The sequence below is a fragment of the Numida meleagris genome, chromosome 5, assembly GCF_002078875.1.
Source record: "Numida meleagris isolate 19003 breed g44 Domestic line chromosome 5, NumMel1.0, whole genome shotgun sequence".
NCBI classification, from domain to species: Eukaryota; Metazoa; Chordata; class Aves; order Galliformes; family Numididae; genus Numida; species Numida meleagris.
The window spans coordinates 24280771-24304134 of record NC_034413.1 but is presented as its reverse complement, the minus strand read 5'-3'; the positions used below and the strand labels follow the sequence as shown (position 1 = coordinate 24304134).

The window sequence follows — 23364 nt, the reverse complement described above, 5'->3', positions numbered from 1 at the left end:
AATATAGCAGTGAAACAGCTCTAGGCCGCCAAAGGCAAACTTCCCAAGGAATGAGCTCCAGCTCCTTTTATTTAATACTAGTTAATGTAGCTACTTGCTGCTTGGATTTCTGGAATATCACTAAGTTTTTTAAGTAGCTGTTAATGCACATCCCTTATTGTAACACAGAATCTATTTATAACACTGCTACTCTGAAAATGGTTCCATAAAGTGAGCATTACTTAAGGGATCTATGAGTTATTTTGGAATGTTGTTGGTTTCCATGGTGCTCTCACATATCCTGTGCAAGGGAGCACCGCAATCCACGCAAGCACAGAACCCACCAGGAGGCTGCAGTTCCAATGGACAGTGAACTGACAGCTGAGAGATACAGCAGAAGCAATCAAGGGAACTCCTGGGAAAGGGAGCTGGAAAATGGTATTAAACCAAATTCATCTCGTCTACAGCAGGACACATTCTTTTAGTTAAATCAGATCACCCAATTTAGCTAAAAGGATTAATTTTACAGCAAGTGGATAAATAAGCTTTGAATGACAGAGATGGAACTGTATTTGAGTCATCTCCAAATGCAAGTTTTGGATTTCAGTTCAGACTTATGTTTATACATAATTTCTTGCCCATTTCTATTTTTAGGGAAGTTAGAGTGATAGTCATTTAGTGTGGAGGTGCTGTCAGAAGTGGGACCAGTACCGTCTGCTCAAGAGGAAGGTGTTAGCACCTCCCAGCTTCATGTCTCTGGCTGCATGTCCACAGAAGGACAGCAAGGCACCACCAGTTAACTCTCACCAAGAGAAGGTATGGGTTGTGTTAGCAGGGGTTACCTTTAGTTTCAGAGCAACGCATTTGTAAGTTACTGTACTCCTCCAGATTTCTGGATTGGTACATCTGAGAGCAATGCTTAGAAGGCATTCCTGCCTCTGTCGACATGAAGCTAAAGGAAGACCGCAGTAACCTTCCAGATGGAAAAAAGGGGGTGGAGGAGAAAGCAAACAGTATCTTTCTGTTCTGGTTACAGAGCAAAACAAAACTGTATTTGCCATGTTGGCAGAACAAGAGGCAGACAAGGGAGGACAGGAAAGATAAGGACCTACATTTGTATACTGTTCTTTTGAGGTTTGTTTGTGTACAGGGACTTGTTCAGCACACAGGAAAATGTATACTTGTGAGACAGAGGAGTTTGAGAGATTAGGAATGGAATGTACCAGTCTGCAACCCTTGTGCCCATGCAAAAAACATTTCAAGAAAATATTTCACAAACATAAGACTGAGCAGTGAGTGCACAAAGGAAATTTTTTTTTTTCCTTCCCCAGACGACATCAGTACATTCTTGGGTCAGAGAGTAACAATTCCTCCTTTAGTCTTGCATGCTTGCCTTTTTTCTTTCTTTTTTTTTTTTTTTTTTTAAATATAATTCAGCTCATCTCTTAGCAACAACTTTAGGCACTAAAGGAATCTGCCTTCTTTTTCTCTTGTAAGGCGTAAGACCCTTTTGTGTCAGCTAAGTTGTTCCAAATGCAGAAAGGATTTTTTTTTTTGCCTTTTCTGTCACTTTTATAGGGTAAGCGGAGCTTAACTTTCAGTCTCATAGCTTATGGAAGCATTTTTAATCAGTCTTTGTCAAACTAGTCTGCTTCTCAGCCAAACTGCCTTCTCCAAACCATCTTCTTGTGCAAGGGATTGCCTGTGAGAAGAGTGTAGGTCTTTACACAGTTACAACACCTAGCTTATATATGAGGGCTGCTCTGAAAGTAATGCCTTCTATTTTATTATCTCAGCCCACAATGTCAGAAGCAGATGTTGGTGGTGGTATGGCAGTAGAGTCTGAACCTTCCCACCAATATTCCATTACATTTTGTTCCTGTGTGGCGTATGGCAGCAGAGGTGCACTGACAGAATGGTGTCTGACATGGAAGCGCATATGAAGCAAAGGCGCGCCACTGAATCCTTCTGTGTGGAAAAAATGGCATCCAGTGACATTCACTGATGCTTGCTGAATGCTTGTGGAGACCAGTAAAATTGCATAGCTAATGGTGGTGACTGTGTTGAAAAAAAAAATCGTGTTTTGTAGCTGAGCATTTTCTTTATCAGATAGTGTTATTGGGTTCTTCATATCTGTTGTAGTTTCCATGGAAATAAAAGGCATTACTTTTGGAGAGGCCTACAGTGGAGTACAGGTTGCATGAACCCTTCTTTTTTCTTGGCTCAAAGGTCACTCTCTGAGACATTCTTTGCAATAACACTCTGACTTATCTAGGAGCAGACACAGGTGTAACAAATAACAGAAATCCTTGATCTAGAGAAGACATCTGACATTCGCATGAAGTATTTCCTGTCCGTTACAACTATATTCCTAACGACCATGACCTCCTGCTAAGCTGCAATGCATGGCTTAGTTCAGCCTCAATTTTCTTTATTGGACAGGAAGTGTTTATTAGCAGAGAGGCAGAGATGAGGCTCAGCCCTGCCATCAGGCATGTTTAAGTCATTTCTTACTTGCAGTTAATCCATTGCCAGCATAAGCAACGACAGTATCAAAAAAGAAACAAAAAAGAAACCTGAGAAATAAGACCAGATACCCAAGAATTGTAAACCAGCATGTCTTGATTGACCGTAGTGGAACAATTTTGTTTTCAAAAGAACTGAACCTAGCCCCAGCAATGCGACTTAAAAAGTGGAGGGAAAATACAGCAGATGGGTTCCAGAAGTACAATTATTTGTTTCTAAAACTTAGCAGTTCAGTGTGGTCCAGATAAACACTACAGGTCCAGTGCAGATGCCACCAATTAAGAGAGACAGCAAGACTCGAATGCAAAGATGCTCTTTTATGGCCACATATCTTCCCATATCTTTCCAATTCAGCACTTTTTTGAACGTCATATGAAACACTATCAGAGAGACCAAACAGAAGTACAGGTCATCTAGGTCACTCTTTTCTTACAGTGCAAAAACAGGGAAACAATACTCTGAGCAGGGCTTTCTTGCAGTTAGTCTGAACAAATGCTATCCCACATCATACAGGCTTCCACCATGAAGACCTACACTAGAATTAGTACAACAACCAAAATTATATCTTTCCTTAAAAAAAAAGTGTTCCAGTTTATCAGAGCTAAGGTCATTGATGGGGCAGCACAGCTTGCATTTCGGTTCCTTGCCACTTAAATGTACAGGCATCTTTCTGGCAGGCTTCCATGCTCTCAGTGCACAAGAATGCGGGGAAGGGATAAAAGTATAGGAGTCCGTGATTGTTTTTCATCTCCTTCTTTCTTAAATGGAAAATAGGGTAAAAGCAAGAGTTGCTTCATGTTTCCAGAACAGAAATTTTCACACAACCCCATGACAGCTGCCACACCCAACAGCTAAATTCCTTTCCTAGATAGGCCAGACTCACAGTTCCAAGTTCAGGGACGCACTGATAGAAACAAGCACAGAAATAGGCTAAAAAGAGTCAAAGAAGATAACCAGGCATAGGTTATTCCCCCAAAACCAACACTACGCTCTCTCATGTTTTAATTCTTAGTGGGAGTTGTATCAGTTTAAGGATCATTCTCACATACATCAGCATAAAAGGTCTGATACATTGTCCCCATAAGATAAGAGTACTATTTTGTGAATCAATATAGCTCTTCAGCCTAATGTTCAAATCAGAATGCATATTTTAAATGCCTCTACTGTATCACAGTCTGTTTCTTCATTAGCTTCCTCCACAAGTTTGGGACAGAGTTAGATTTTCCATAGATATGTGCTTAATCTATTATATACTTCACACGCTCTCAACACATTGACTTCTACTTAACTTCATTTATTTTTAAAAACAAACAAAAAAAAACACATTTTTCCCCTTCTGACATTTGGCATATTTTAGATTTATGCTATAGGTACTAGAGAAGTTGAAACATTTTTCTTTAATAGCAATTTCTTGTAATTAGAGAGATAAATCCCATAGCCTTCTCTAGAGTCAGAGATATCATTGTTTATCTACTAGTGTGTTTTAGAGACTACGAGCAGCAAAATTCAGTAATTAATAGCACAGGTGACATGTTTTAGACATCTGGCCTTAAGTTTCCTTGCCCAGTCCAAGGTGGTACATTGACTGTCAGCACACCTGGCTGTAGTCTGTCAAGTCACATTTCTAAAAAAACATGGTGCAAATGGCAAAGTAACAGCGCACTTTGCAAATGTAACACAGGGTAAATGAAATCCATAGTCAAGGAGATGCCCTACAATTTCCTAACTACAAATTTTGTCAGAAAGCCTCAGTAGAAAGACAGAAGTCCTTATGAGATGCTACCATCGTTACTCTGGCAATTACATCCAAATACAGAAGACAAGTTGCAAATGCTGAAACAAGATCAGGACATGAAGGCATTCATTCTCACATCAACATAACTGCACAGAGTATGATTCGGAATATAATGCATTACAGCTTTTAAAATGGAGAGGCTATTGGTAAGGAGAAATAATAACTGTTGACACTTACTAGCAATATTCATGCTGAAGAGTGTCTGAAATGGGCCCCATATTGATGAAGTCAAGCCTAAAACTGAATTATTGTCATATGGACTCAATCTAAGATAAAGCTTGTGTCAGTGTTTGTGAGGAAAAAGGAAAAATAAACATACATGAAGAAGTTATAGCTGTGATTTGGAACACACACGAAGCAGTTTTCTGCTGCTTGATGAAGAGCAATCACTCCTGAAGAAATCAAGCAGCAGAAATAGTAGCATTCAAATGACATAAACACCCTACATTGGACTTAATTTTATTTGTCTTTTTGGTGAGCAATGACTAGTTAGGCATATTACATTTGGAATTCTGAAAACAACAGCAGCAACCCTGAAGCCTATTGTGAAGAGGAAACACAGAGCTAGAAAAGACCACATCGTCTCTGGAAGAGGGAAAATCACACAAAGCTTATATGACATAAAGCTACGTTCCTATTTTATAGAGTAGTTTTTGTTACAAGTCTCCAGGGAAGACAGATTATTCTTGCTGGTTATTCAAACTTGCTTTTTTGCCACTCTGCTCCCACAGAGGACTTACATCTTCACTTTCCTGTTGAGCTCCCGAGTCTTCATTCACCCACATGAGCTCCTGGCTAAAGTGGGGCAGATATGCATTAAACAGAAGCAGCAGCTGGAAGCCGGGACCGAGGCAGAAAAGGTAAGTGAACCATCATTATGTCCTGCAGCTGGCAGTGCCAGTGTCATTTATTTCCCACCCTTTCCTTTTCACTGTAAAGCTAGATAGATTGATAAAGAATACACTGAAATGGTAGTCAGCATGTATTACTGAATGCGCTTTTATTTGGGTCTTCTTCCCTGAAGCTCTGTTGCTTCTTTGGTAACTACCCATGTAAGTTATGTAGTAATTTAGCATGGAAATACAACTTTACTGTACAGTGCAGGTCAGTACCTTGTGCTGGAGCAACGTGTACCTGCCACAAACCTGCCCAGCAAGTTGTTTGCACTTTTGGGCTTTTGCCAAGCAACATCTGCCTGGAATCTGATTGCAGTCACCCCCATCATGCTATCAGAGTTGAACGCTCTGCGATAGGTACGCTAAACACCTGTTTTTGATGGAGTGTTACAAGTCAGTGTGATGGTAAGTCAGGAAATTTCATCTCATGAAAATTAAGGGATGCAATACTTAAAATAGTAGCCTGTGCTTGCACCTCTGATTACGCAGCTTTACTACAACTGACTAAACCCAACTGGGTCAGTTTATGATATGCACTTGTATCCATTTAAGTCTCACCATATGGAGAAAGTGTATTGAAGGACTTGACTAAAGATGAAGTACCAGAATAGTCCCAGCTGGGATGCAAATGTAAGTGACAGAAACAAGGATGAAATCAGCAAATACTTAAAGATCTGAACTGTTCAAATCCTATGTTTATTTTAGATCCATTTTTCTACTATAAGAAATAATATGCTCACATTCCTAATTCTTAGCACATTGATAGTCCCATTTCTTTTTCTCCTTGTTGCAGCAAGACTCCCAAGTAGGGAGCATGAAAAGTAACCCTTGAGGTTTGGCAACACAGAGTTTTTGACAGCAGTACTGACCTAAGGGCTTCTCTCTCACTTACTGTTCCTGGTCTGCGGTCTCATATTATGTCACAGCATTCCTCCACAGGAAAAAAAAAAAACAAAAAAAAACCACCACCACTTAATGCAGAATGACTTTTTTGCAGGTCAGTTACCTCATCCACTCATCAAGCAGCTGTGTAGCTAGCTCTGTTGGTTCTGGGGAGCCAGAGGGGTCAGGGAGGACAGATGCAAGTACTATTGCATTTAGCGTGTATAGCTCCCATCACCACCCCCAAACAGGCTCATGACTTAGCAACCCCAAGCTGGTATGTTGTAAATGGCAGTGTGTCCTCAGCTCTGCCTAACTAAACAGCAGAGGTAGGAACTTGTAAGAGATTCTGGGACTGTCTGAAACAAAGAGTAAAGCTGTCTACAGAAATGTGATGACAACTGACTGCTGCCTGTAGTTAGTATCAAAATACGTCATCTGAAATACTTGGATTTAAAAATAAAGGATTACAAGATGCAACTCATCTGTGAATAATAATACACATAGGAGTTTTAAAACCAAAACAGAAGCTGGGCAATAAGTAACTTGACTGTTTAAAGATATGGTACTCGTGGTGAAGTAGTGTCATTCTGGCTTTTCAGCAGGTGTTTAAAAAACATCATGGCTTCCACACTAACATGAAACTGCATTACATTCTAACAACAAGATGTGAAATAGAGCTGCTTGTATTGCAAAACACCCACACTGCCAGACCTTCTGCTGGCAGTTTGGAAACAGGCCTACAGAAGAACCAACAGTAAGGTGACAGTAAAACACAAGGTTTGGGAGGCTGCCTTCATTTACGTGCTTTTGTAGGTGTTTTTCCTTTTATGCCATTGATCCCTTCCTACCCCCTTAGTATGAACTGTAATTTTTTCCTGCTCACTAAACACAAGATTCTTGGAAAACACTACGTAAGCTTTCTGATATCCCTCTCAAATGACTACTTTGCAGACCTCCACTGCAAGCACCTGTATGTTTTACACGAAAAAAAATGGCTACTAGCATTTGCAAACATTTGTTTTTAGCAAATAAAAGCTCATTTTACATGCAGCATGGAAATTCTCAACTCCAAGCCACTCTACTTATTCACCATAATAACTCACTGAAGTATCATCAGCTAGCAGCACCTTCTAATTAAGTGGCTCCATAGCAGGAAATGGCTGGCAGTAGTAGTTAAAGCAGCTCTGATCATGTCTGATAAGAGATTTGCATAAACAAACTAAGACAAGAAGCTGGCTGACTTGTTGCCGGGGTAGTGTGTGAGCTGAAGAAATGGCCAGGAGCCAGGTTTTGAGGTTAGGCACCACAGCGCTGATCATTTCTTTGTTTTGGACATCATTTGCTAACAGAGAAGTCCTGCAGAAAACAACTGAGAGAAAAGCAGATTTAAAAGAAAAATGGGATATCTTGGAGCCCTCTGAGAGTCTGTCTGGACAAACATAAAAAGAAAGGGTTTCACAGTTTAAGATATCATTTATCACATACTCGTCAGTATAGCTACGCTCAAGTTAAATTTTATCCCTTCAGGTCAAGCTGAACTCTCCAGAAGCACGTTAGAAACTGGAGAGACTCAAACAAGATGGCTACAGAAAACAAAACCAAAAACCCTTGTACGGTATTACTTGATAAAAAAAAAAAAACACACTAAAACCTGTTGCTAAAACTGGGGTATATTATTTCTGCGTCTTAAGAGCATTCTTAAAAAATTTAAGCAGCAAGAAATAAAAAGGAGTTCCCATTAAGCTCATCTTGCCTATCTCAAAATGTCTAAGTCCCTTCAAAAAGAATTTCCTTCAGTTTATATTACAAGTACGTTCTCCTTTTTGAATTTAAAAAAAAGAATCAGAATGATACTCATAACCAGGTTGCTGTCAATAAGTCTTCCTTTCCTACAGCCACCCTACTGCTGATGCCCTCCTTTCTACTTGAGAGCTGTTTCCCTGCTTATTTTATACCTTGTGCAGATGACCAAAGTACTTAACAGAAGTATTTTTCTTCTCAAAAAAATACTTCTGGGAGAAGTATTCCCATAGATTTCAGAGAACCCAGGCCTTGCAGGGAGAGGCTGACATCTGGAGCAGAACTACAGTAGCAGCAGGTTTATTGCAAGCATGACAAAAAGGAAAACACACACTGTTGCCCACATATCTGTGATTTCTATCTAGGTTATCACAAATCATGGGTGGCAAGCCTGTCACACTGCTTTGGGGTTCATTAGAATGCACTTGAAACTGGAATCTCACGTTTTGTTGAGCTACTGGTTTTTAGTGTAGCATTCAAAGTACATCTCTTTTCCACGAGCATTAAAAGCATCAGTTAAAACAATAAGCCTTTTACACCTGTAATCCCAAAGAGAAATACTGTTTGCTATTGTCCTGCAAAAGATGCCTAGCTATCTGTCACAAAGAAAGCAAATCAGAGCGACTCTTGAGCACGGATATGTGCAGTAGGAAGTCAGTGTTCGGATGGAGCTGCTCATATCACAGCCAGAGAATTTTTGAATCTTTGTTTACCCAGCCTTCTATATTAAATTCCAGAAGTTAAAAAAATAATAATAATAATACCAAGAGGAGTTTTGGAGCAGCTTTTGCTGATCAGGGCAGTAAGCATGTACCTCTTGTTAGCTCTGATGGAATGGACGCACATTGGCTGGCTAATTAGTTCTCTCATATCACACGAGAATTATTCATTCTTTTAATAATTATAGGCTCCACACATTCCCTAGTGAACAAGCACAAATTGTATTTTCCTCGAGGCAAATGACAACGGGAGTTTAGAAGGTTGACAGCTGTAATGTAGAGCTCAGTCTCTGTCGGGAAAGATGTTGAAGCGGGATCCCACAGCAGCAGCACTAACAGAAACTGAACTTGCATAGCTTTCCTTTCTGTACCTACATTCTTTGCAGGAACGCCAACTGCTGGCAAAGCAAATATTTTCTTCTTGCCATCACTACCCACCTATTCTGTGCTTCTCTCACTAGCAGGATTAAGCACTATCAATAAAAAGAGCTAGGAAAAACAAGCTAGCAGAGTGTAGCAGCTCTGAAAAAAACTAAAAGAGAAAAAAAGCAAGAAAATTCCCCATCACACTTGCAAGGAGCACTGGCTTCATTGTTGGAGTGAAGATTCCAGGGTGTTTGGTTTAAAGTTCTTATTAACCATTTATTAACATTCCCATTGACTGTATACCAGTGAGATGTAAAGAGTGCAGAAAATAGTTTAGTTTGATCGACTTCTGGGCCTGGTTAAATGAGCTGGGGCATTATATGATCAGATGATGGTTTGGGGCAGGAATTTCTATCAGTTCTTGTCAAACATTGTCTATTTGTCTTAGAAGGCAATGCACTGATTTCTTATAGCAACACTCACATGCCAAAATCACCTGCTGTAACCCCTAAGTTGCTGATGGAGAACGCAATAAGAGAAGTATATTGCAGATAAGGAGAAGGAACTGCTGTGCAATGGGACATTCATTTATGCAAGCAGGGAGGTAAACAGATGAAAGTTTCCTCATTTTCTCCTCAGTGCCTCACAGGTCAGGTGGAAAATAAATATAACCTGAATGAAGTTTTGATTCTTCTTGTTTGTTAAGTGTTCTAGCACACTCCCCCAGTTTTGCAAGAGCGCTGCTTCAGCTGGAGAGAGCAGCATCAGTAAATCTACGATACTTGCATAACTGGCGTCCATTTCAGGTCTAACTGATTAAAAACTCTAGAATAGTCACAAGTAACAGAAGAACTTAAAAAAATGGCTCTCCTTCCCTGTTCTATCATTGATATATTTTTGAGTAATGGCCAATACTGATTCTCAGAGTCCTTTTTTATTTGGATGTCGTGGAGAGAACACAGACACTTCCTACTGTTCATTTATTTTGAGGGTCTGATAAATTCTGTAGAACAGAACTGTCTTTATGAACGTCTCTCACAAGCTATACCTGGTATGTGCTGCACTGGGCATGCATTTGAAATGAAATGCTAAGGTACTGCTACCTCAGATGGCATAAATCAACTCAAGTCCCCTTGGCTTCAATCAAATAGGATGCTTAAACTATCCTGTCATCTTCTGGCTTTATGCAATTAACCTTGAAAATATCTTCAAAGCGCTTGGTAAGAGACATAACCAAGCTATCCTGAAAAAGGGCTAAATTGTACTGTTTAGGAATATGGCTCAAGTGCAGCGTGTTCTTTTTTCTCCCTTTCATTTTCTACAAATGCAAATGCTATTTTCAAGAGCGTCTAGATTTATGTGAGGCTTTATCAGGTTCTGCTGTCAGAAAGGTCTTTGGTCAGTAATTAACTCATTGTTTCTTTCTAGGCAAAGCTGAAGTCCTTCGCTGCCAAAATCATTCAGCTCCTGAAGGAATGGACTGAAACTTTCCCCTATGATTTCCAAGATGAAAAATCCATGAAGGAGTTGAAGGAGATTGCTCACAGGATCACACAGTGTGATGAGGTAGGGATGAAGGGGGAGGAGAAAAAAACGTTAAGTTGGAAGGCAGCATTTATGGCAACCTTTACACATAGTTTATCACATTACAAACTGTTGCTCCTACACACAGTGTTTTCTAAATGGACTACAGCAGCAGCTGCTAAGCTGCCACTGTAGCTGCAGGACAAGGGCTGATTAATGAAGTTAATGGTCCATTAGCAGGAACTATGTATAATCACCAAGCATAAGAGACAAAATTCACAACGATATGAAAAATGATGCAGAAGGAGAAAGGAAAGAACAGTGACGCTCATGGCACAATGTAGTTAACCTTCATAATGAATTACATGCCATCTTTCATGCTTTGTTACTGCTCTGTGTCCAGATCCCACAAAAATATCAGCTAGTTCATAGAAACATAGAATGGCTTGGGTTGGAAGAGACCTTAAAGATCATCTAGTTCCAACTTCCTGCCTTGGGCAGGGTTAGCAACCACTAAATCAGGCACCAGATCAAGCTGCCCAGGGCCCCATTCGACCTGGCCTTGAACACCTCCAAGGATGATGCATCCACAGCTTCTCCAGGGAACCTGTTCCGGTACCTCACCACCTGAGATACGTCAGTGTACTCCAGCTCAAGAAGAAGATGCTTATGAGTGACTTCTAGGGTGCCATGCACAGTATTTTCACAAAGGAAGTTCTTTGAGCTCTGCTAGCTGGCCAGTCATCAAGCCTACCACTCTGAGTTTTCAGTCTGTGGGGAAAAAAAAAAAAAAAAAAAAAAAACACACCCTAGATCTCCCAGTCAGCTAAAGCAAGTTACAATACAAAGGCTGTTACTTTTTATTTTGTTAAAAAGAACACTGACAAAACCTGTGCTTTTTCCTTATTGAGAAAGTCGCTGAGGGCATTAATAGACAGGAGGATGTAATCAAGAAGTGCAGTGGAATCATCTGTAATGTGTTTGTGTGAACGTGAAGGGTTATTTTACAGAAGTTTCTCCGTGTTTTGAAGCCCAAAACTTCAAGATGCTCTTGAGAACAATTAGCAGGAAATGGGAAGACAATTGTATTGCAAGCTGTTTTGGTTGATTCAAGTACAGAGAAAATGAAGAGCAACAGGTTTGACAGCACTGTGTGAAGCAGTGATAGGGCACAGCACAATTAGGTGTTACCAGGTTGTCAAAAGGAATTATGTCAGTTGTGTTGCATCAGCAAAATTGTTTACCTGGCTGCTGCTAAATGTCACTGCCTTAGTAGGAAGAGAAAAGCAGATAGGATTATAGTATGCCTTCTATTCCCTCTGTAAACAGGACAGAGAGGTGTATGCTGGCAAAGATACGACTGTGAAAAGGAACTTGGCAAAATAGCAATTGTTGAGCATGTGTATCTTGGTATTTTATTCGTCCACCATTTTGAACTAGAAAAAAGTTGTGACCTTCCCTTCTCTGTCCCTTTCCACTCACTTGTATGTATGAATAAATTCTCGCTTGGGAGAAAACACCTCAGAATGGCTCAGCATTCTGGTGTCTGAAGCTTCTGATGATGTCCATTAATTACAGCATCATAGTATTTATCCCCTTAACAAAGCTACAAGTCATCAGGAAAGAGCTATGCACTTCTATCTTCTAGGAGACAGAATGTGACACTGACAAAAAAGCAGCTCTTGCTTTCAGTATTTGTTGCTTCTTTCCTGTTCTAAGCAATTACCCATACTGTCCTTCAGCAGGGAATTATGGTAATAATTTATATATTTTTTTTAAAATTACTATATTAAAGCTTTTCCAAATCCCTGTAGGGCACTTTTCTCACATAGATGATAGCAGAATAAAACAGGAACTGACACACAGCAGTCATGCTCATCCCAGTAATACAAGGTTGCACACCAGTTAGGTATAGGACTGTCAGAACACAGACAAGGACAAGTTATTTTCAACTCAATGACACTGGAAACTAAACTCCAAGTCATACCTGCTCAGACCAGCTGAAACTTTCAGCTTTACTTTCCAAAGTTACAAGAAAATTTAGGGTAAGACCATGAAGAGCAGGAAACTGCCAAAACTCTCCAAGAGCCTTTGTCTAAATGTTAAGATACAGATAAATTCCCACTAGCTTAAGTCAGTCATAGTTTTTAATATCACTGCAGTTTCTCCCTACATTTACTCCCAAAATCTATTTAATCTCATCTGCCTTCAGATTTGATTCCCTATGATCCATAGCTAGAAAGTTTTCCTCCTCCTAGGGGCATGGCAAGTCAGACACAGTGGCTGAGGTCAAGTGATTTCAACAGAAAGCTCAATATAGCAGAGAGCAGAATTAGCTCTCTATTTCAGTCCCCCCACCATGTTCCCTTGGCATTTCTAAGCACTTGTAGCACAATATCCAAAATGGCTCCAGCCAGCTGCTTTTTAGTGGTAATCCAGTTGCTCATCAAGATGAGCTACACTGTTTTCAGCTTTTCATTTTTTTCCACTTGGGAGTCGGATTATTGCCTTGTAAAGCAACATTCCGACACTATTATTGCTTAATTATAGCATGCAATATACAAGTATTTGGTTGTCATCTTCTCTCACATCTGCTACATAATTTCCGTTATCACTGCACATTAGCAGCTTTTTTGAACGATCAGAGTCATTGCAGCTCATTTTAGCACATCCAGTTGACTGGCAGAAACCAACACAGTATATCGTAAGCTAAGATCTAACCTTGTGGCTAACTTCAAGAGAAATAACTTGCACGTAAGCAAAAGAACAATAGTGTAATGGAAAGGAAAAGGACTGTTAAGAATTAGTTTTTCCAGCATCAGTGAGAGTGAAGTCAAAAAACTCAAGTCCTTTGAAGTGGTAACAGGAGGGACAGAGGAGTAGAAATGTGATCAGGCTAGCTCTTCAGGGTTGGCCTCAGAAGGAAACGTCTATAGGACACAAAGAGTCCACTGCAGAAATAATTCAATTGCTTTAGTTATCTAAAAAACCTGAGTGGTTTTTTGGGGTTTGGTTTTTTTTTGTTTTGCATTACCAGTGTAAGGTTTGGATCTGTAAGGACATAAAACCTGCACTCAGCAAACAAAAGGGCATTTTAATTATCAAAGAACATGGATATTGTGCTCCTGCCTAGATCTGTGGAGGCTTTAATTGTTCAAACCCACACCGGGGATATTTTAGGGGTATATTTCCGGACATGGCGTGCGTGCCCTGGATTCTGCGTGGGCTAAGTAGACTTGATCATCAGGGGTCTGATCAGAATGGGAAAGCTTTTCATCACTTGAAGTGCAATAGATCCAAGAAGCCTTGTACGAGCAGCTCAGCCACCTTTCACTATCCCCACTTTTAAGCTGTTTACCCAGAAGCCTTTGAAATATGGTACCAGTCAAAAGCCACCACAACAAGTAGACGAGCCAAACAGCGAAACAGAGCTGGGGAGGCAGGCAGATGTAACGTCGTTACGTACTTGTGTGGGGAGTTCTTTTGTCACAGGATGGCCAGCTCAAATAAGATGAAAGATAATAGATCTTTTGCCAGTCAGAAATTCTTTGCAAGAATTAAAGGTTTTTAAGACGTTGTGTCTGCCTTTCTCATAGGAAAATGGCACAGTAAAAAAGATCATTAGCCAGATGACACAGAATCTCCTGTTGGCTCTCTCCGCACGGAGCCAGTACCAGGAAATAAAAGAGAAATTCCGGCAACCTGCTACTGACAAAGGCACCATCCTCAAAACCAAGCCACAGTCTACTCAAAAGGACATCCTGAGTGTGTGCTGTGACCCGCTGATCCTGGCACAACAACTAACCCATATTGAACTGGTGAGACATTAATTTGAGTGAATTATTTCGTTTTCCATTTATTAAGTATTAATGTACTCAGTAACATGTATTTTGCTATAGGGTTCAGTGAAAGCCTCTAATGCGTTACTTAAAACAAAATACCAAGTGATGAACGAGAACATCCAGGTACCCCCAATAGAAACACTTTGTATTCATCCGTAAAGAAAGCTTAAAGAAGATGAAAGTTACAAAACTATCAAATAACTTAGGTCTTACTGGTGCACTTTTCACTGAACTCTGTCTGCCTGCACAATGACAATCTCTAATCTTTCTGACCCAGGAACGGGTGAGCAACATTTACCCAGAGGATCTGATGCAGATTGTCAGCCACATGGACTCCCTGGATAATCACAAGGTACAGGAAGGGATGCAGAGAGAAACAGAAATAAAGACTGATCAGAATTTGTGCGCAAAAGGTTTCCATTTTCTAACCTTCTTTAAGCTCATGCCTTAAACAGAATCCAATAAGATTTTGAACAAGACAGGAGGGGAAGTTTACCTCTTAGTATGCCAACTTCATCACGATAAAAGATAAGACTAATAAACACGTGGTCTTTTCTCTTACAGTGCCGAGGCGATGTTACCAAAACCTACAATTTGGAGGCCTACGACAACTGGTTCAATTGTCTTAGCATGCTGGTGGCCACAGAGATTTGCAGGGTAGGTACCAGCAGTAGATGAGATCACAAAATAACCCTGTCCTTAAGCACAAGTGGTAGGTAGTGGTCTAACAGAGATTTAAACAGAAGCAATCTAATTAAAGGTAATTGCATCATTCAAGCATTAAATTATTTGCATGCTTATGTAATTAAGAGTTCACAGCTATATTTACCTTTGCAAGTATTCTCTAGTTTTGGGTAGGTTCCATAGTAACAGTCAAGTAGCAAGATAGAAGTTGTATGGAGTTTGAGTTGGGATTTCAGAATTTTTATTTATTTTTAAATGCATACATAAATTCCTAAGGTATACATCTATACTATACAGAATATAAGGGGAAAAAAATAAAAATAAAAAAAATCAAGACATGGCCATTATTCCTCTTCACATCCAAGTTACACACCGTGGTCTTAAATCTGTCCGCTGATTCCTTCTTAGGTTTAAGCTTTTTGGCATATATTCTTCTGACAGCGGGTTGATGTTGTCTCCCTTTCCCAGCAACAGGAAGCAGCTGAGAAGTGTCCAGCTTGTTCATACAAGTTCTCTAAGACATTGAACTTGATGTATAAACAACAAATTACACTCACCCACAACCAGGCAAATCATTGGTAATGGCCTCACATACTATTTTATTAAAAAATAGATCTTAATAAAATATCTTCAGGCCTCTGTAATCAGATTGCTTAACTAGATGAAGTCTTGAAGTCTCTCTTCAATCAGCTTATAATGCCTTTAACTGAACATCCTATCCAAAATTCAGGCCATCCCTTCCCTCTTAACAGATCTTGATTTTTCCAGGTGGTAAAGAAAAAACAGCGAACAAGAATGGTGGAATTTTTCATTGATGTGGCAAGAGAGTGCTTCAATATTGGAAATTTCAACTCAATGATGGCTATTATCTGTGAGTATCCTGAACACAGATGACAAAAGGCACTTCATTTTACAGCCCAACTGATAAGACCATACTCATACTTGCCCTAAGCTAGCTGAACACACCAGCGCTTCTACAGGCACAGTACGCATCGGTGACAGATGAATGTGTGTGCGTGGTGGTGGGGTATTAACTATATCTTCTGTTTGTCAAGCTGAACTGCCTTCCAAAGTATAAGCAAGGTGCTGACGTACGAGTATGTTAGCCCTATGTTATTTCAACTCAGTTGTTTTTGTTTTATCTCCTTCCTCTCCACTTAGCTGGCATGAACTTGAGTCCTGTGGCACGGCTAAAGAAAACTTGGTCCAAGGTCAAAACTGCCAAATTTGATGTGTTAGAGGTACGCATAAAGTTCAGACTTTATTTATAAATCCATCAAATACTAATTTCACAGTGGAGGTCTGGATGAAACCAAGTCAGAGATCACAGAGACACCTCTGTCAGTGGTCACCTGTATATAAACATTAGGGAGAACATTTCCCAAATTCCAAAAATTCTTGCTTGACTGCAAAAAAAAAAAAAAAAAGAGCTAATGTATGTTTTCTGTAGGCTATTTCTTCCTATCATATCTTTTTCACCCTCCCAACATCAAAGTACCTTTCATTCTTCATGCAAGTGAATGATTTTTTGCATCCTGTAAAACTGATTAGAGTACTCCATCTAGTGGCCTGAATCAGAATCAAAACTAAATTTAATTGCAGTCATCAAATTGATGACATCAAGTTGAAACCGTTCCCCCCCGTAGTCATTTATTATTTCCTTTCACCCTCGCATTAGCAACTGAAAGAAAGCGTAGACGTAGAGCTAGCATATAACCTTCCTTTCAAGCAAGACAGGAATTAGAAAACAAACTTTTGAATCCAGACTGATCAACATGAAGTACTCTATCTTAAAAGCTTAAAAAGGCACCCAGTGAAATTATACAGCATGTACTCTGATAAGACCAGGGATTTTTTTTATATTTAGGTAATATTTATTACTTGACTGCCTTTCCCCCCATGAAACAGCATCACATGGATCCATCCAGCAACTTCTGTAATTACCGTACGGCCCTGCAAGGAGCAGCACAGCGATCTCAGACTGCCAACAGCAATCGAGAGAAAATAGTCATCCCAGTTTTCAACCTGTTTATTAAAGATATCTACTTTCTGCACAAAATACATACAAACCGCTTGCCCAATGGGCAGATAAACTTCAAGGTAGGACTTTGCTTCGTAAGAACTACAGTCCTTAGGCAAAATTTTGCATTACAATTTTAAAATGTCAGATGTTTAACTCCTCCCAGCATTTTTTTTTCTACAAACTAGACTAAGTGATACCATTATCTAGGGGAAATGATATTAAGGTCTCAATATCAAGTTTCTGTGAAAGCCAAGTGACTGCAGTTGCTACACATATTCTGTATAACCAGCAGATCTATACACAACTGCTTAAACAGAAGAGAATCCATAGGACTGCTGGCATTTAACTGCTTTCAGTTAAGAGGTCAGGTTTTAAAAAAGACCAAAATAGAAATTAACTTCTGTTAGTTTTAGATGAAATGGGACAGGCATACTGCAAACCACGAACTGCACGAATACAGAAGTGGGTGAAATAATATTAATTTGTAACAAAAGAACTGATACATGAAGATGGAAAAAAAAATAAGAATTTTGAAAACAAAACCCAAACATTAGAAGTTATTTAAAAGTATTTCAGTTCAGTTTTTATTTATCTTAGCCAACTGAAAACGGAAATCTCTTCAAGGAAGGTTACACTCATGCAAATTTTAAAATTAAAGAAAGAATGCGAAATCAAATGCAAGAATTTTGTTTGGAACAGTAAACATTTGTCACTCCCCAGCTCTGCTCCTCTGAAAGCTGTGTGAAGGTCACAGTACAGAGAAATTTCTTCTTCATACTGAGCTGCTAAAAACGTAAGATGAAAGAATAACAAGGAAAGAGTGGGAATAAAGGATAGTAAGAGCAGAAGCGTGAATGAGAATGAGACAGAGGCCCTGAAATTATAGAGAGGAATTAGTATTTGAAAGAAAAATGATTGTAAAGCTCTTTATATTACCTCATGCAGAAATTCTGGGAAATTTCAAGACAGATTCATGATTTCCTGACATGGAAGCAGGTAGAGTGTCCTTTTGAAAAGGACAAGAAGATCCAGAGTTATCTACTCACTGCGCCCATTTACAGTGAAGAAGGTAAAACCCCTTACTGAACATTACATATAGTCTTCTTATTTGAAGTGCAGACAATATGCAGAGAAAAGAGTTAACATGCAAGAGCAATATTTGATAAGCATGTATTAGCACTTACACATTAGCTCCTGATGGGAGTAAACCTCATTAATGAAGTCTTAAGTTACAACTATTATATGACAATTATTTTATATTTGTTTTATTTAAAAAATCTGACTGTTCTTTTCGTATTTACCAGCTCTGTTTATTGCATCCTTTGAAAGTGAAGGTCCAGAAAACCACATGGAAAAAGACAGCTGGAAAACACTCAGGTATGAAATTTCCACAGCAGGAGGTTTTTGCAGGCATACGCGTGTGGGAACTCTTCATAAACACTTTTGTGTATTCAACTCAGCCTTATCTGTGCCCTGAGCACAAGCACATTGAAGAATGCATACAAAACTGTCAGTTTCTTCCCTCCTGTTCACATATCCAGCAAATAGGACCATTTGGGCCTAAATGGACTTCATTTCCTTCAAAATTCAAATCCAAAAAAACATTCTGTAGGATTCTGATAAAACTTCTCCAGTCAGCTTGGGCTCCAAGAGCACTGCTTGAGACCATGAGAGAACATGCTTGGTTTAGGCTGTCAAACAGTTATAGAGTCTGTATTTGTAGCAGTTTTCAGACATGCTTTTTTCAAGGGGACAAATGTATAAAGAAGGTCCTATCCTTTATCATACATAAATCCTTACAGATGTTGTAAAAGGATGAAATTTTATATAAATACTCTTAAGGGAGGTCTCAACAACTCCTTCCTCTTTTTGAGGAGGAAGCACCTATTCTATGTACACGCAATCAGTTAATTCAGATGAGAGATTTAGACCTTTCAGTTTGTTACTCATGTAGATTTGAGTTATCTGTACCAGATAAAGTGAAGAATCCAACGTGTCCCAACTTGCCACATCAGTTTTTCATGTAAGACACCCGTGCTACATACCTTGTAATAAATCCAGTGCCATGCTGCAAGCAATAATTAAGATGAGAGAGAATCATAAGTTATTTGCCTGAGCGCATTCTGAAGGCTATAAGGTTATATCTTCATTTAAAGTCAGTATTATTATTGGAATCAGAGAGGTAGGCTGATTTATAATAGTTGAAAAATCTGTCCCTTGAAGAAAGGCTTCCAGCTCCTGATGAAGGATAGGCCCATTGTCAACCTTTACCAAAACTATAGAAACTGTCACAATACAAAGTTTTTCTTGTTACTTCTTTTTCTAGGACAACTCTGCTTAACAGGGCCTGAGATTTTTGGATCTGATCTGCAGACTTTGAAGCACACAGAATGAATGTGTTTTTACAACCTGAAAGACTTGGACTGAGTTAAGATGACCTCACTGGTTGAGGTCTGTTTTGTATATACAGTACCTTTTATGAAACAAAATGTGGTAAATATTTCACATGTCAACCTTAAGGCACTTAAGTGAAGGGTTTTGTTTTTTATTTAAAAAAAGGGCAGGGCCCTGTTCTCAGAGACGAAGTGTATCGTGGGAGGTGGGATCCCTGGGGAGATCTTATTCTATCAGCATCCAAATTTTTATTTTTTATTACTTCCACCAAATCAAATAAAAGTTAAAGCACACATCTCAGCTACAGCCAGTGTTAGATACTCCATTGAACCAATAGCCTACAGAACACTCAATACGTCTACCTGTGGTTTCATCCAAATCAGTGAGAGTGGTCACACGTACGAGTGTTTGTAGAGTCAAGGCCTTAGACATCTGCAGTAAGCCTGTTCCTCTCCTACATCAGAAAATAGTGCCTTACAAGGTACTGACATAGTTTAGCGTACCTTCTATTATGCTGGATTGGAAGCAAAGAAAATAAAAATATGGATGTCTCAAAACCAGCCACAATGTACTTTTTAAATAAAATGAAGAATATGACACGTGAGGTAGAGTATACCTGCCTACGACACTGATGGTGCAGCAAACATATTTTTGTTACACAGTTTAAAGAGAAGATGGGGTAACTACTGAGGGTTGTGCGTTTGTGTGTGCGTATGTGTGTGCATGTGTGAATATGCACACGTCTAAGTTTTAATACTTCTGGGAACTATCTTTCAAATTCTGATTGTCAGAATAGTTTGTGTTTTCCTTTCTAAAATCAGGGATTTTTTTTTTTTTTAAGAGGAGGATGTCTAACCTAGATTATCTCTGCAAAACAGGTTCAATATGTGTTTCTGCAAACAGTTTAAGGGGAAAAAAAAAATCATGCACAAATAAAGGAGAGGGAAGTAAACTCAGATGTCCAACTAAGGCTAAAATTGCCAAAGAAGGTTAAGAGTTCATCTCTGCTGACTTGGGTATTTAAACCCCTTGGTTCCTTTGAAAATGCTAGTCCGGACTTCAAGACCAAAGCAAAGACCAATTTACATCATAAACTTGTTTAGTATTTCACAAGCCATGACAGTCTGGGGCGGGATCCACTGAAATCCATAGGAAAACAGTATAAGGAACTAATCAAGCCTTTGAATCTAGGTCAAGGTTAGAGATGATCTATAAACCTATCGATAGTTAGAAGTAATGCCCATCATTTCCAACTTCTCCTTTTCACCCTGAGTTTATACCTATTTATCTATCCAAATGAGCATACAAGAAGCTTAAAACTAAGCTATCCATTTCAGAAAAAATGTTACACATTTCAAGATTTTTCTTTCTCCCCAAATGTCAAGTTAAGAAAAAAGAAAGAAAATAGGCTCAGATTAAAAGCTACTTTGTTTTATGAATATTTACTATCCTTTCCAGTAACCGTTCTCCTAAGGCATGGGGGCCAGGTATTTGTAAAGACGATGACTGAGCTGGGCTGTTGTATTGGAGTTTTTCTTTCTTCAAAAGCTCTTTAAAGTCCTGTGGTTACAGCCTCTCTCACTGATCATCACAGAGGATCTCTGCACCACTTTATTTTAAAATGGTCAGTTTTGAGTAGTTTCTTTGTATCCTATTCTGGTCTGTGTTGAAGCGGGGACAAGACTTGCTGGACTGAGGGTCAGGTTTACTCCAGTCCAGTTGCCTCTTCTCTCTGAGTGCCTACAGCCTTCAGCAGTGCCACTGTTTCACATAGCATCACTTAACAGAAAATGGTTGCTATGTTGGCCCTGCAGTACAGTGAAATATTAAAGAGCCTTCCCTCTCTCCCTGTTCTCCCTCCTGCCCCCTGGTAAATACTTAAAATTAGAACAGTAAGTTGGGGTATAGGAGAGAGAAATCAACATTTTGCTTTTCCTGTAGCATTGAAATCAAAGAGGAACAAAAGCAAGTTATGCCACAAAGAAGTAGGAGAAAGTAGAACAACTGTTGAAAAGAACAGCCCAGAAAAGGAGAAGGGATAATTCTTATGATCTGCTGCTATTTTTCCTGTGCTGAAGTACTGACCTTCAGTCCTGGACTAGAGTAAGAATATTTATACTGTATTATTACAGTGTTTTGCACTTTCAGAGATGTTCTAGCTAGTAACATTGTTGGACACTATAAAAGGGATTGTATATCAGCTTTGTTTATGTAATTGAGATTTAAAAGGGATGCTTAAAATTTAAGAAAAAATATATATTTGAAATGCAATTTTAGAACTCTTCCTGTAAATGTATTAAAAAAAAGCTTTCACATGAATGTGCACTTCACTGGTCAATCAGTCCTAGTATATACTTGAAATCAACGCAGTATCCACATTGGTTCCTTTTTCTTTTTCTTCCCTCAGTTTGATACATTCCTTAAATACCGTGTTTTGCTATTCTGAGCTGAAATGCTAAATATAAAGCTGTACCATAAAGCAGGATATTCTGTGTTTGACTGGATGTGCTTGCATTAATAAAAAAGAGTTGCTTCAACCAGACCAAACTTTTTCTATGGTTATTTTTCCACTTGCAAACTGCCCAAACCACAAGCCAGTGGGTAAACGTAGTGAACCAACTGTGGAAGATAATATCGTTGCAAAGATCTATTTCTCTTCTTCAATTTAAATCCTGACTTACAAAAATGCAGTTTGAAATATTTAGATATCTTCCAACAAAAGGTGACTGTGACACTAAACCAACAATAGCACCCCAGAAGCAGCAGCATATCTCTACACCGATACATTACGGATTTGATAAAGTGCCATCTGCTAAGGAATGTTTTCAGTATCTCAATGAACGAGGTTAACAAGTCCACTGTGCAAAAACACTTCACGTGTCTCAAGAGTTGAATTTTGTTCTTCTTCCTCCCACGCACTTACTTGAAGAGGAAAGCACAGAACCATTTGCTGCAGCGTTTCCTGTAGCGAGTTTCTGTTGACATTTCAACACTCCAGAACCTTTGGTTGCAACCACTGCGCCCTTATAACCGCCCTCATTTACAGAAGCAAAGCAACTTCCCCAAGGTCACATCACAGCTAGAACAAACCCTGAGCTGCGAGGCAAATCCAGCCTTCCTAATGCTTTGTCCCTGTCCTACCACACTACCTCCTGTCGCAGGGATATAAGCCTTAAAAAATGCTAGACCTCAGAATTGAGGGAGCTCTGGAGATCCCCTAGGCATTTTTAATCTGTTTAAAGAACTCTGGGGAAACCGTTTTGATAACCAGACATCCACAACAGACTCACAGAGTAGAACAGTACTACTTTCAGTCATCGTGGCTCATTAGAAAAGATGATGATGTTTACCAGTGCTCAGAGGATCAAGCAAACAGGAGCCTTCCCGATGACCAGTTCACACTCTTAATTAATATGCACATAACAGCCTTGAAAACTCATTTCCAATTATGTCCCATCCAATCATTGGGATAAGTAAGCTATTTACACAGGCATAGGAGGAAACAATAAAATTGCTTTCCAGGCACTTTACTTCCATTAGAGAACAACACAGCCATGATAAGCAGCAATTGAATGCCAGCAAGATGCTTTTAGCCACAGTAGCAGCAACTTCATTTATCAAGTTAATAGTTCAAAACAAACAAAAAAACCAGCTTTCTTTCAGCAAATAATTCTCAGGCAGCAAAACTCAGCTGATAGCAGATATTCAAACATACTGGGGGGAGGGGGAACTCAATTCTTCTGAGGACAGTAAGAAACAGATCTTTTTCAGCCAGCAATGTATTCAAGCTTACCAGGGCAACCCCAGCCTCCCAGCTAATTGGAAAAGCCTGAAAACAGCATATGGAAAATGTTTTGTCTTACAGCTCTCTGCAGCCATCAAATAAGCCTATGTCGACAATGAGATACTTAATTAAAAAAGAAATTAGGAA

At 39.3% G+C, this 23364-nt stretch overlaps 1 protein-coding gene across 7 annotated transcripts in view; it reads left to right on the top strand.

Annotated features, from left to right (window-relative positions):
- Window positions 1–21975, top strand: part of RASGEF1A (RasGEF domain family member 1A) — a 160910-nt gene extending 138935 nt beyond the window's left edge. For 5 of the 7 annotated variants that reach the window (XM_021400410.1, XM_021400412.1, XM_021400411.1 and 2 more), the window contains 11 exons: window positions 5032–5160; window positions 10395–10532; window positions 14087–14308; window positions 14610–14684; window positions 14897–14989; window positions 15785–15887; window positions 16178–16257; window positions 16925–17116; window positions 17985–18108; window positions 18344–18416; window positions 19366–21975. In XM_021400410.1, the coding sequence (XP_021256085.1) occupies window positions 5032–5160; window positions 10395–10532; window positions 14087–14308; window positions 14610–14684; window positions 14897–14989; window positions 15785–15887; window positions 16178–16257; window positions 16925–17116; window positions 17985–18108; window positions 18344–18416; window positions 19366–19390 (1254 nt within the window). In that variant the 3' untranslated portion in view covers window positions 19391–21975. Of the gene's footprint in view, window positions 1–283; window positions 418–633; window positions 796–5031; window positions 5161–10394; window positions 10533–14086; window positions 14309–14609; window positions 14685–14896; window positions 14990–15784; window positions 15888–16177; window positions 16258–16924; window positions 17117–17984; window positions 18109–18343; window positions 18417–19365 lie in introns of those variants that run through there. The other 2 variants (XM_021400416.1, XM_021400415.1) reach the window with 2 other exon arrangements.